Consider the following 14,675-nt stretch of genomic DNA (forward strand, 5'->3'; position numbering starts at 1 on the left):
AATGGATCAGATGATTTTAGGACTTTTTTTTTTTTTTTTTTTTAATCGTCCTTCTTGTCTTTATTTACCTCTTTACCTCCATTCCTCTGTCCCTGCAGGAGGTGAACGCTCTGGAGTGTGAGATCCAGCTCCTGAAGAACCTTCGCCACGAGCGCATCGTGCAGTATTACGGCTGCTTGAGGGACCTGGAGCAGAAGAAACTCACCATCTTTGTGGAGTTCATGCCCGGGGTGCGTGCCGGACAAGTTTAATATCGTACATTTTATACCTTCACTGCGTTTTTGGGTTTGATCAAGTGAGGAACACACAGGTTAACGTAAGCGAATGTCAACGGTAGAGTCCTTTTGGGACCAAATCAAACCTATCCAAACTACATCTGCTCAGAACTAACGTTGAAAAGTCACAGACACTCCACAAATACGTCTCTGGCGGTTGAAGTCAGCAGAACAAACTTTATGAGGTCATTTTCTCGCTAAACAAGAGCCTTAATGAGCCGCTGTCGCCTGTGGGCGGCTTTTAATATTTCCAAGGAGTTTTCTTCTTCCTCTTTTCTCTGAGTGGCGTTGAGCGTCTTAGTCACACATTGTCTGGAAAATTGAGATGTTTATGTTTCGCCGGAGCTTTTCTGGCAGAGGCGCGCGCTGGGCGGACAAGGTCCCCCCGAAGCCAAGTCCCCGTCCCGCGCAGCGCTCTGGCTAGACCCAAACCAGGGCAGAGAGTTGCGGCGGAAATGGCGTCCCTCGGGGAGCGGCAGAGTGATGTTTAGACGTCTTTTTTTCGAGGGGCTAATTTGAAGTGATGAATCGGGATCGGTTGTCGCTGGTGTGTTTTCGCGGCAGCAGCCCACATAACTGCGTCACAGGTACTGCTGGACCGGTTTTCCTGCGAGGAACCGAAAAACAGGAAAGAAAGGAAATACAGTGCATTAAAGGTGTTGGGACTCAAAATGGGGGCAAATGTCTTGAGGCACAATGAGGCCGTTTTTGTTTTGATTTTAACTTGGAAACTTTGAAACTTAATCTTTGGTTTCCGTTGTGGATGTTGCTGAAGTGTTAGCATGAAATGTCCAATTTCATATAAATACATAATAATGCCCGATCATTTCAAACATGTGTGTAAGCCCAAAAGCTAGAAGTAATACCTGTCCTATGTAACCCTACTTTAAAGCTATTGGAGTATGGCATGTTTTAGGATAACAAGTATTAAAGGATAATGTGCTGCCAGCCGGACATCGCAAAATAACCCCCACTCACTCTGAAGGGGCGGTCGTTATTCAGAAATAACTGACAGCTGAGCAATGCTATTGACCAATCAGAATCCAGTATTTCACAGCACTGTGTAATAATACAATAATAATAAAATAAAAGCATATTTCTTTCGATTGTTTAGTAGCTTTAATAATCTTTTGGATCAATATTTGTTTCCATTATTATTTAAAATGTTCATATATTACACATATCTTTTTTATTTTATTTTATCATCGAACATTGAATTGATACTTGGGATAAATGTCTCTTTATTTTCCATGCAATTTTCTATTTGAGTTCTGTTTTCTATTTGAGTTCTATTTTATCTTTTTTTTTTTTTTTGTTTGTTTATTGCTTAGGTTCTAGCAGTTAAATAGAAATGCATTCCTTAATGTATTTGGAAGTAAGTTTGAACGACTCCCGCTCCTTCCAGGGCTCCATCAAGGACCAGCTGAAGGCCTACGGCGCTCTGACGGAGAAGGTGACGCGGCGCTACACCCGACAGATCCTGCAAGGAGTCTTCTACCTGCACAGCAACATGATCGTGCACCGGGACATCAAAGGTAGAAAGCAAGGAGAACCGGGCGGTGATTTGAGTTTTTAATCCCACGTCTGGCTGCTTTTCACCATCAGCATGGTGGGGAAAAAGTGCAAAGTCGATTTTCATCCCAACAACAACTCTGCCTAGCGACCAACGTCAATGACCTCCTTTCATTCTGGTTGACTTTAATCCCATGTAGTTATTTATTGTAAGGAAAACTGCCTTGAAAGCATGATTTATATATATATATATATATATATATATATATATGGGTTATTTATAAGCTGTTGAAATCATCTGAACACCGGATGGAAAGGCTGTAGTTCTGCTGCCCACAGAGTTCAGCCGCAGCCGAGACGAGAGGGAGGGAAATCTAACGTCTGGAGGACACAAACCTTGGAGTCTGGTGGGAATTTCCACTCAGAAGAACTTGGGTCTTGGGGTTTAATACTATACTGTGTACTCCTATACTCCATCCAGCCACACAACAGTCTAAAAGGAGGGGTATTAGAGCTTCATCTTTTATGTCTTGGTGATGGAGCGTTGCAGAGCGGGATAGAGACAACGGGCAAATTAATTTCATGGAGAGAGAGGGAATTTGAGCTGAAAGAAAATAGAAATCACTCAGGCTGATAGTTAGAATGGATGAATGGATCTTTCACTGTTCGCTTTCTGTCTCCCCCCCCCCCCCCCCCCCCCCTTCATGGGTGTGGAGGCTGAGTGGCTGGGGTGAGTTAGTCACTGATCAAACAACCGGAGAGTCGAAGGGAAATGGGACGTGGAGACGCGGCGGAAAATGACCGAGGAAGCAGAAGACCAAGTGTGAAGTGTCCGGTGACACTCTTAGTTTTTTTGTTTTTTTTGTTTGTTTGTTTGTTTGTTTTTTAATACCTGACCACGGGGCGTTTATCGTTAAAGAGGAGAGAGAACTAAAATTTGGTGCCTCAAGTTCCAAGACTTCATTGTCCACAAGGGGCAAATACGGTTGCAGTCGGGGTTCGGAGGAAGCAGAGACGCTACTAAGACATTTAAAACTTTAAAAACACAGTAAGAGCAATAAACAGTAAAGACAATAAGAACAATAAAACAGGAAATAAGGAGGAGGTGGGTCAGAACACAGTACGAACCTGGCATCAATAAAATGGCACCAAGATGAATGTGTCATGTGCACGTCCGGACTGGTCATATTAATAGCGGCATAGATTCTGTCACAACGGACTTGGTCGCGGTATGACCACTTTTTTTCGTTTTGAGTTCTCTAAAAGTGTCTCCTGCCGCTTGCACTCATTGGTTTGAACAGACAACAACCTTCAAGTTTTTTGAGGGTCTTTCCCCCCCACCCTCTTCCTCCTCCCCATCAGGTGCCAACATCCTGAGAGACTCGTCAGGGAACGTGAAGCTGGGAGACTTTGGAGCCAGCAAACGCATCCAGACCATCTGCATGTCTGGCACTGGGATTAAGTCAGTCACTGGCACCCCCTACTGGATGAGCCCCGAGGTCATCAACGGAGAGGGCTACGGCCGCAAAGCCGACGTCTGGTAAGAGTTATGCGGGCACGGGATCTGCTGATAACCAGAGCCGTGGAATAACGTTTGCTGTCGAGAAATCTCCAATAAATAACTCGACGCTGTCCCTCTCAGGAGCGTTGCATGCACGGTGGTGGAAATGCTGACCCAGAAACCTCCCTGGGCCGAATACGAAGCCATGGCGGCCATCTTTAAGATCGCCACACAGCCCACCAAGCCCCTGCTTCCGGACGGTGTGTCGGACGCCTGCAGGGACTTCTTGCGGCAGGTGTTTGTGGAGGAGAAGTGGAGGCCCACTGCGGAGGTCCTCCTCAGCCACCCTTTTGTCCAGGGCAGCTTCTGAGGACACCCCGCCCCCCCTTCCCCCACAAAAAAAAAGAACCCAACGTGTTAATGCTCCCGAGGTTTCCAAGGCCCCCCAGAGCCTCCCCCTCCATCCGGTCCACCCCGGCCTCCACCCCTGAACCCTGCAGGCCCCCGTCACTCCAGGGAACCAGGCCCAGTCCAACCTCCTCCTCAGCTATCACCGGTTACTGCCTTGCCAAAGGGCAGCCGACTTAAGTCGAACAGGAATTCTTCTCGACGGGAGGCCGAGCGGTCCGGAGATCTTCCACCACGGTGTTTAGTCTCCAGCGAGCACTTAGCAGTCCGGGAGATGTGAGAGCGCTCTTCAAAGTCGCCCAGGAAGAGAGAGCAAAGCGAGATGTGTCGCCGTCTCAGCAGCTGCCAGAACCATTTCCCTTAAAAGAAAAATGCTTTCTGGACTGTTTAATTATACACTCCTACAACCACAAGCCGTAGAAACCGAGCAGATGTGTCATTTTCCCAGATTAGATATATCCCACATAATAGTACTGTAAGTGACTTTTATGCCTACGTTTAGCTATGAGCAAAAATATCAAAATATTTTTTATATGACTTATAATGTGTACAAAGTCACCTTACAGATAGTTTTTTTTTTCTGTTATCACAAGGAAGAATGTAAAAACTGTATTTTTGTCAACGCCTTACAATAGGAATTTGTAAGTAAGGATGTGTTTTTTGTTTGTTTTTTTTGTACTCATAGCACTCCCCAAAAAACACTTTTCTCCAAGGAGTACATTGTCAAACATTGCACTTTTGATACCATGCGTTGAGAGATTCCCCACATGCACGATAATCAATCGAGAGAATTGATATTTTTCTATCTGATGCTTTTTATATTTGTTCATAGTAAAAAATTGTGGTAATTTTACTCCAGCATTAAGGAAAACAGTACCATAGGTTTGCGTCAGTGTGCAATGTTAAAATCTGTAAGCAATACCAACGCTGCTGTTGGAGGTCTGATCAATCCATTCCCGACGCCCTGTCGTGATTCCATGTTATTCCATGCTGAAATGGCCAAAGATAACCGGGAAAAATAAATAAAAATAAGAAATAAGGGAGAACGCTCAAGAAACTCAAAATAGTCCAAGATTAATTTAAAAATACAGTATTAATGTTACATTTGACTGTTTTTCCTTGTTGCTCGGTCACCTCAGAGCCCTCTAGCCTTGTTCTGTTTGATGGCAGCTTTGTGCACGGACCAATGAGGCGTGTACTGGCAGTACGACGTCTCGCTGTAAACAGCGTCATAACGCGTCGGGGCCGAAACGCGGCGCCCGACTGTTGGTTTTGACCCGAGCTTGAGACCTAGTCACCCCATTGCCTTTATTTGACTTGACCCTCCGCGCTGCGGAAGGCTTGTCCAGCGAGCGCGTAGTGCATCTTTCCCTTCATAACGTCATGGCGGGCGAAACGTTAGGTTTTTAAAATGTGACCGAGGCGTCATGTTCGAAGGGCAGAGCCAAACTGCTGTGGCACTGAGAGCAATGATCAAACACTTTTTTTTTTTTTTTGGTTTTACTCTCGTCAGTGCCTTATCTGATTCAGCTAATAAACAAACAAATAAAAAAAACAAATAAAATGTTGTGGCCAAAGTGAAAAGAATCAACACGTTGAACAGCCGTTTTGATAGAAAGCACACAGGCTTCGCTGAAATAGAAGAAATGATTGTACTGTAAATACATATTGTTATGCACTTTTGTATGAATTTCTCTACATTATATACAAATCTTTTGAGTTAAATGACTACGTTATGCAGGAGATTGCATTGTGTTTTTAAAACAGACGTGCGATTGCCTCTTTGGAAAGCTGGAAGCTCAGCAGTGCGGAGAGACGGGAGGCTTTCGATTGGGGCGGAGGGTAGAAGTTGCTTCGTCTTAATGACAAAGCCTTGAAACATGAAATGTATCATGTTGTTGATTTTTTTTTTTTTTTTTTTTTTTTTTGTACATTTAACTTAATAAATGATGAGTCTAAGACTGTTCTATTTCGACTGTGAGGCTTACTGTGTGACAAAATGGAAAATAAAGGGAATTCAGTGTAAAATATAATAATAAAATTCTAATATATATTGTAATTTATCTTACAAAATAAGCTTAATTTATCATATATATATATATATATATATATATATATATATATATATATGCTGCCACTGTCTATTTCTCCTATTTAAATATTTCTTATGTATGATTTATCTAAATAGAAGTTATGGCGAAAGCGGCAATAATTGGTATATACTGTATATTTCTCATAACAAATGAAGATACAACTTTCAAACGGACTCTGTCATTACGTGATGAGAAACGCCGTGGGGTGTAGGCCTGTAACTTTTGCCTTATTATATTTACATATTATATTTATCATAGAATCATTTGTTGTTTTTTTTTTAATGTTCATATTACTTCCCCGTTTATAAAATGCGAGTTGTTGTTCCATTCCTAACAAAACCACACGAACGTGAAATGCCACGCAAGCCGCAGAAGGGAACCTGAAACCCACCTCGACGCGGCGTTTCGTATGACCCAGCGCGGCCGAGGTACGCACGCACGCAGGCGGGCAGAAGACTGGAGGTCGCGTCGGTGTGTGAGCTACTGTCGTCGATCATCCGTTTTTTTAAGTTGCCTTATCAGGGCCCCGCGGTCGAGTTGGAAAATGTCCGCCGCACGCACGGTCGTCTGTCTCCTGCGGAACGACCTGCGGCTCCACGACCACGAGGTAACGACCGCACGCACTCGCCGTCCCTCGCGGAACAGTAACGTTCGTTTTCTGGCTGGAAACCATTCCGCGTCGACGCCACGGACACGGTCGACTCGAGTAAACGTTTATATACGCTATTTTATTTTTTTTGTAATTTGATTTCTTTCAAAAAAATTCATGTGCGAATTATTATATTGAGGTATTAATTGTCTTATAACAGTTTTGCTTGCCAGCCTTACGAAAGGCGAAGCCGCCATTTTTGTAGTTTTCTTTAAAATGTGAACTATTATCAGATTTATGGCGCTTGCCAAACCAACGTTACGGAGCGCACGCAAACGACACGTCTGTGGTCCAACAACGCATCCAGTTTTAAGGCAGCGTTGGCGTGACATGAGACCGCGACTGTGCTCGCAGTAGTTTTGCCGTCGTCCTCGGGCGGAGTTGCGCGCTATCCGCCATTTTTGTGGTTCCTTTTCCGTTTGACGGCGCCTGGGCGACACCGCCTGGGCTGGAGTGCAGCGGTGGAGGGAGAAGTGACACGAAAAAGAGGAACGTTTGGAAGTACTTGCGTTTAAATGGACTCTGAAAATATGGTCTCTGAAACCGAATATACTTAGTAAGCACATATAGCAGTGTGGACTGGAGTTTACTCTCCGCTCCCACATAAAAAAAACAACCCCCGGTATATTTGTGTTTCCATAGCATGGAGTCCATAAAAGTTTAGTGTCATGGTTACGGCCATGTAAGTCACTTTCCCCCGTTTCCTTCTCCGGGAAGGTCCTCCACTGGGCCCAGGGGAACGCCGAGCACGTCGTGCCGCTCTACTGCTTCGACCCGAGGCATTACCTGAGGACGTCCGCCTACGGCCTCCCTAAGACGGGGCCCTTCCGCCTGCGCTTCCTGCTGGACGGCGTCGGGGACCTGCGGAGCGCGCTGCTGGAGCGGGGGAGGTGCGCAGGGACGCCGCCGAGGGCTGGGCGATGGCGACAAACTCAAATATCACTATTACCATATTGACAATTTTATATTTGGAGACGACTTGGTTTTTTTCGTTAGATATAGAGACACACACACACACACACACACACACACACACAAGAAATGATTAGTAATGTGGATATTATGACCAAGCAGGTCGGGGCATTGATTAGAACATCCAGAACAGTCTACAAAATTCAGAAATGTGCATTATTTTACTGTAATACGGACCTAAAGAGCAGTAAAACACGACGATTTGATGATATTCTATATTACGATATTATAAAAATCTCAGACGATATGGCGTCTCGTGTCACAATATCGATATTTATATTGATGCGTCGCCCATCTCTGGTCCGACCACATGCGGTATTTGGCCCTATACGGGTAAACCAAAAGGCTCTCTAGTATTTAGTTCCCAACAACACAGGATCAGGACACACCTGGACACACACGGGTCATGTTTACATTCATGTCAGAGCCACAACTTTCCCACAATTCACTCTGTCCTGTTCGGTTTTTGGGGGGAAGTCACTCATGGCCAGCCAGCCGACCCCCTCCAACTCAGGATGCAGCTTGCTTGGCACAACGCTAACAGGGGTGACTGTGTGTGTGTGTGTGTGTGTGTGTGTGCGTGTGCGTGTGCGTGTGCGTGTGCTCGTGCGTGTGCGTGTGCTCCTGCGGTACAGTACCCTGGTAGTGAGGCGGGGGAAACCAGAAGATGTCGTGGTTGAACTCATTCAGAAACTGGGCTCCGTTAGCGCCGTGGCCTTCCACGAGGAGGTGGGTTAGAATTAAATAAAGTCTCTGCTCTTGGAACATCTTCATGACTGCAGTATGTTCATATTTTGTTAATATCTGACTTCTTTCACGTGTTCCAGGTGGCCTCTGAGGAGCGGCATGTTGAGAGGGCGGTGAGGGATGTTTGCGCCCGGATGAAGGTCAGAGTTCACACCTGCTGGGGCTCCACTCTTTACCACAGGGATGATCTTCCGTTCCGGCCTCCCTCCAGGTGAGGAAGGAGCATGTCTTTCGAAAAGGTTTCCGATGATGGGAAGGAGCGCTGGGGACGTTTACCTGAGAGGTCTTGTCACTCTTCCTGCCTGCTTTTAGACTGCCTGACGTCTACACACAGTTTCGGAAGGCGGTGGAGACCCAGGGCCGGGTCAGACCTCTGGTCCCAACCCCCGGGGAGCTCAGACCGCTGCCCCCGGGGCTGGACCAGGGACCCATCCCCACAGCCCAGGACCTGGACCAGACAGGTAGGGAGGCAATGTTAGATTTCATACAAATTGTATTTCTTGTATTTAACAATGGACTGATGATGGGTTGAAATAGGGTTCTGGGTTGAGATTTGATACTAAGAGCCCTATCTTAGATGTCACATATTAAAGTAAAAAACTTCATTTTCTGATCTTTTTTTTTTTTTATTTACTACAAAGCAAGATCGATTTCTCTCATGTGTTTCTCAATTTTGTTATTTATTAATTATTTTTATATAATATTTTATTATGTATTATAGTATATATTATATTTCAAATAAGTAATTTATTATTTATTGGAATTTATAATCCAGTATATATTATTTAATTATATATTATTTGATGTCATTCTTTGATATATTATTAATTGATCCCGTGAATTAATGGACCGTTGTCTTATCACATTCTATTGACCCGGAACGAACCAAACTGCTGAGTTTTCCTTATAAGTATCAGCAATCTAGCACCGACTTGCTTATTTGCCCTAATATGATCATGCGGGTCAGTAGTTCCATAGGTTCCAAGCGGGTCCCCAGCAACATGACCAACTTCATTACATTTATTACTTTATTACATTTATTACTTTATTACATTTCACTGCATATATGTATGAAAGTATGTATATGTATGTGACAAATAAAAATCTTGAATCTTGAACAGTTAAACTTCACCACTAGAGAATTAACTACAATGACTGTTCTGGTTCTAGTTTCACTGTTCTCTCTGTAACTATTTGATCTGGAGGTTTTGGAGTAAATCACATCTACCAACAACAACCTTGAAAATCTTGTTAGATCCTGTGGCTGATCCTCGCTCGGCCTTCCCCTGCACCGGAGGAGAGAGTCAGGCTCTGGCCAGACTCCAACACTACGTCTGGGACACAGTGAGCGTGGCTTCCCATCACATCCACTGTTTGGTGTCTCTTAAATTTTTTTTATCGCCCACATAAATTTTTCTATTGCGTCGTATAGGATGCGGTCGCAACGTACAAGGAAACTCGAAACGGCTTAATTGGTGTGGACTATTCCACTAAATTTGCCCCGTGGTAAGTGGCGTTTCGAAGTTTTTATGATATAATTGCTGTGTAATATAATTTATTTGTGACTTCCCCAACTTATCCTCTAACTTTTGTAGGCTAGCAATGGGTTGCATTTCCCCCCGGTACATCTACCACCAGATTAAGAAGTACGAGAGCGAGCGGACAGCCAATCAGAGCACATACTGGTAATTCTGTACTTATGAAATACTAGATATGGTTCAAGATGGCTGATACAAGAGTAGCGCCCTTTAAAAAATGACTCAAAACCATAAAAAAAAAGAAAAAGCAATTATTTCACTTCTTCGGGATGTAAATTGGTTCAACAAAACCCCAATTTGCTGCTTGAATCATAATTGTAAATCTGTATTCAGGGTCATTTTTGAGCTTCTGTGGAGGGATTACTTCAAGTTTGTGGGTGCCAAGTATGGAGACAAAATGTTCCACGTCAACGGTAAAGTCGTTTATTTCTAAAAAGAAAATGTTTTATTTTTTAATTTTTTGAAATTGTTTGTCGTTTTTATACAAACCTCATATGGATGAAAACTTACTTCATGCTGCTTTATATTTAGGACTTCAAGGGAAGTCTGTTCCATGGAAAAAAGATACGGAGCTTTTCAATGCCTGGAAAGGTTTGTAGTGTCGTGGGTGCAAAATGATGAAGGCACTTTTAATGTCGGTGCTTGCGTGTGGATCATTTTCAACGCTCATAAAATGTTCCTCGTTGCGGCAGAGGGACGCACGGGGGTGCCCTTCGTGGACGCCAACATGAGGGAGCTGGCCGCGACGGGCTTCATGTCCAACAGGGGGCGACAGAATGTGGCCAGCTTCCTCACCAAGGACCTGGGGCTGGACTGGAGGATGGGAGCAGAGTGGTTTGAATACCTGCTTGTGAGTGCTTCTGTCCGGCTTTAAATGCCAATTTGAGTCTAAAATGGCGTCCGTCGCTTTTCCCCTTTATACATATTTCATGTGATGCGTTTAAATTGTTCGCTGAGTACAAAACGTTTGATTAAACGGGGCGATAATTCAGCAGTGTTTATCATATTTCACTGGTTTTCGTCATGACATTAAATGAACTGTATGGTGACATGATGTAAAATGTCTCACTATATGAGGTTTCAAATGTTTCTGAAGTTTATTTAGAAAAAAGTTGTTTGGGTCTGCTATTACAATGAAATATTACAATATTGTTCAATATGATGAAGCCTGTGTCACGATTAAGTGAGAATTATATATTATTCTCATTATATAATTATATAAATATCCATATTGCCCTTCTACATCTTAATGTGTTTATTTATCTTTGGATTAGTTGACGACTGTGTGATATTTCAACGTTTTCTCCTCCTTTCCCCCAGATTGACTACGATGTCTGCAGTAACTATGGCAACTGGCTGTACAGTGCCGGAGTAGGAAACGACCCCAGGGAGAACAGGAAGTTCAACATGGTCAAGCAAGGGCTGGACTATGACAATAATGTAAGTTTCACTTTACATAAGCACAAATTTTGTTTCCTCAACCTTTGGAACGGTTTGGGAATATTGCATCATTCTGACTCTAATACAGCTTGTGCAGTATGTTGGGAAAATAATACGTTGGGATTGAATATTGATTTGAAATATTGGGGGGCAGTAGTATATAGGTCAGTTTTTTATATATATATATATATATATATATATATATATATATATATATATTCTCCAGCAGCCGTTCCCTTATAATGCGACCTTGATGAGCTGGAGCATTGTCCTCCATGAAGATGAAATGAGGCCTGTGTTGTTCATGCAGGGGCACAATGACTGGATTAATGATGTTATTCAGGTAGTATGGGCTTGTCACTGTACCATTCACAAAGTGTAGGGCAGTTCTGTATTGACTAGACACACCTGCCCACACTGTAACACCACCACCACCAAAGGCTCATCTGGTGACAACAGTGGCTGATGCATAGCGCTCTCCTTGACGTCTCCAACATCGTTGGCGGCCATCATTTCTGCTCAACATGAATCGACTTTCATCAGAGAACAGCACTGAGGCCACTGGTCCCTCATCCAGCGTAAATGCTCCCTGGCCCATGCAAGATAATGATGCCTGTGCCTGGCGGTGTGGTCAGGTACCCTTGCAGGTCGTCTAACACGCAGACCACACTGATGTTAACGGTTTTTCGAGTGGTCTGACGTGACACTTGGGTGCCTCTCCCCTCCCTTTAATGTGCCTGGAGTTGAGTGGCATTCATCATTCGGTTCCGCAGGGCACTGTTCACAATGAAGCGCTCATCAGTGTGGGATGTGGCCAAAGGACGTCCACTTCTATGCCTTTCTCTGACTCTTCCAGTGTCTCTGTATCTCTGTTGCAACCTGCTGATGACACTCTGTGACACTCAAAGTTCAGTGGTCACTTCCCTCTTGAGAAAATCCTGTTTGAAACCTTGCAATGGCGAGGTACTGTTGATCAGTTGTTAGGTGTCGTCTTGGTCTCATGATGTCAAAATGTGAACAGCATGATGAAGAGGACTGTTTAAATACCAATTCTAATTGAACCAGGAAATGTATTGGTCGATTCATGGATCAAACACCTGTTGTGAATTTTTCCGTTCAGCTCCTTGTGAGAGAACAGCAAGTTGTGCAAAAAGTACTGAAACATTGAACAGTTGGACAAGTGCATTCAAAAGGTGTGTGTGTGTGTGTGTGTGTGTGTGTGTGTGTGTGTGTGTGTGTGTGTGTGTGTGTGTGTGTGTGTGTGTGTGTGTGTGTGTGTGTGTGTGTGTGTGTGTGTGTGTACACACACACACACACACACACACACACACACACACAGTGGGGCAAAAAAGTATCTAGTCAGCCACCAATTGTGTAAGTTCTCCCACTTAAAAAGATGAGAGAGGCCTGTAATTTTCATCATAGGTTCACTTCGACTATGAGAGACAGAATGGGGGAAAGAATCCAGGAAATCACATTGTAGGATTTTTAATGAATTAATTGGTAAATTCCTCTGTAAAATAAGTATTTGGTCACCTACAAACAAGCAAGATTTCTGGCTTTCACAGACCTGTAACTTTTTCTTTAAGAGGCTCCTCTGTCCTCCACTCGTTACCTGTATTAATGGCACCTGTTTGAACTCGTTATCAGTATAAAAGACACCTGTCCACAACCTCAAACAGTCACACTCCAAACTCCACTATGGCCAAGACCAAAGAGCTGTCAAAGGACACCAGAAACTAAATTATAGACCTGCACCAGGCTGGGAAGACTGAATCTGCAATAGGTAAGCAGCTAGTTGTAAAGAAATCAACTGTGGGAGCAATTATTAGAAAATGGAAGACATACAAGACCACTGATAATCTCCCTCCATCTGGGGCTCCACGCAAGATCTCACCCCGTGGGGTCAAAATGATCACAAGAACGGTGATCAAACATCCCAGAACCACACGGGGGGACCTAGTGAATGACCTGCAGAGAGCTGGGACCAAAGTAACAATGGCTACCATCAGTAACACACTACGCCGCCAGGGACTCAAATCCTGCAGTGCCAGACGTGTCCCCCTGCTTAAGCCAGTACATGTCCAGGCCCGTCTGAAGTTTGCTAGAGAGCATTTGGATGATCCAGAAGAGGATTGGGGGAATGTCATATGGTCAGATGAAACCAAAATATAACTTTTTGGTAAAAACATCAACTTGTCATGTTTGGAGGAGAAAGAAAGCTGAGTTGCATCCAAAGAACACCATACCTACTGTGAAGCATGGGGGTGGAAACATCATGCTTTGGGGCTGTTTTTCTGCAAAGGGAATGAATGAGGCCATGTATGGTGAGATTTTGAGTGAAAACCTCCTTCCATCAGCAAGGGCATTGAAGATGAAACGTGGCTGGGTCTTTCAGCATGACAATGATCCCAAACACACCGCCCGGGCAACGAAGGAGTGGCTTCGTAAGAAGCATTTCAAGGTTCTGGAGTGGACTAGCCAGTCTCCAGATCTCAACCCCATAGAAAATCTTTGGAGGGAGTTGAAAGTCCGTGTTGCCCAGCGACAGCCCCAAAACATCACTGCTCTAGAGGAGATCTGCATGAGCAAAGAGCTCTCATGCGAATTTCCATTCAAGCCCTCTGCACTCTTAATTGTTTAAAATGTGTTTTGGGGGACAGGGGGACTACGTGAGGCGATGGCTTCCAGAGCTGCAAGGCATCAAGGGAGGTGATGTGCACACGCCGTGGGCCCTCAGCAGCGCCGCTCTTTCGCACGCTCAAGTTTCCCTCAACGGTACCTACCCCTCCCCCGTCATCATGCAGTCTGAGTGGAGCAGACACGCAAACAGGAAACAGGTGGGTGTTGTTTGTAGTTTTTATCAATGTAGGTAAGGTTGTGGCTGGAGGTGTAGTACGGTTGGAAAATTCACATTGGGTACAAGGAAGGATGGAAAATTCATAGGAAACCGTCAAACTTCAGGTCACTGTTGTCACATTATATGAACACAGTTATATTTACATTTTTCAGAGTGGCTCTGGTCCATCTGCAAGAGGGAGAAAGGGCCCGTCCGACACCCCAAGACAACACAAAGACAGAGGCATCGATTTCTATTTTTCCAAAAGTAAAAACTGGTGACGAAACCTCACGCCAAAATACTAGAATATGGAGCGTTTTGTTTCTTTGCGGTGCCAAATTGGACCAGTTTTAATCTCTGTCCGATGATCACAACAAGTTCTGTGATTGAGCTTTTCGGGGGAATATGTTTGACTCTCTAAATTGTGTCACTCTGTTCTATTTATATTTGTTCAAAGTTTTCAGTGAAACACTGAAGCTTTCTGCAGACCATAATGTGGCCTCGTTTTAAGGCTATGGAATAGGGAGTATTTACTTTTCTGTGCAATGTCTTTTCAAAGAGCTTTTTTTGTTGTTGTATTTTTGTCATTCATAACCCTAATAAAGTGATATTGTACCAAATTAGAGGATGCCAATGTTTTTATGCATGAAACTGTTTAATTAAACATTTGTAATCAAACACTACATTTCAAGAGTCATCGG

At 44.0% G+C, this 14,675-nt stretch overlaps 2 protein-coding genes across 3 annotated transcripts in view; both read left to right on the forward strand.

Moving 5' to 3' along the window:
• Positions 1–5,654, forward strand: part of map3k22 (mitogen-activated protein kinase kinase kinase 22) — a 41,879-nt gene extending 36,225 nt beyond the window's left edge. For both annotated transcript variants that reach the window (XM_080020286.1, XM_080020287.1), the window contains exons 15-18: positions 99–230; positions 1,681–1,810; positions 3,150–3,327; positions 3,430–5,654. In XM_080020286.1, the coding sequence (XP_079876412.1) occupies positions 99–230; positions 1,681–1,810; positions 3,150–3,327; positions 3,430–3,658 (669 nt within the window). In that variant the 3' untranslated portion in view covers positions 3,659–5,654. The remainder of the gene's footprint in view (positions 1–98; positions 231–1,680; positions 1,811–3,149; positions 3,328–3,429) is intronic.
• A 544-nt stretch (positions 5,655–6,198) lies between these two features.
• On the forward strand, positions 6,199–14,594 carry cry-dash (cryptochrome DASH; the record flags this gene model as incomplete). Its single annotated transcript, XM_080020288.1, has 14 exons — positions 6,199–6,396; positions 7,156–7,328; positions 8,046–8,139; positions 8,238–8,368; positions 8,470–8,618; positions 9,413–9,501; positions 9,590–9,663; positions 9,753–9,842; positions 10,029–10,108; positions 10,227–10,286; positions 10,388–10,545; positions 11,016–11,135; positions 13,799–13,975; positions 14,148–14,594. The coding sequence occupies 14 exons, from the start codon at positions 6,199–6,201 to the stop codon at positions 14,253–14,255; spliced, it is 1,701 nt and encodes a 566-aa protein (XP_079876414.1). The 3' UTR covers positions 14,256–14,594.
• Positions 14,595–14,675: the final 81 nt, after the last annotated feature.

This window comes from Zeus faber (assembly GCF_960531495.2).
Source record: "Zeus faber genome assembly, chromosome: 19".
In the NCBI taxonomy this organism is placed as follows: Eukaryota; Metazoa; Chordata; class Actinopteri; order Zeiformes; family Zeidae; genus Zeus; species Zeus faber.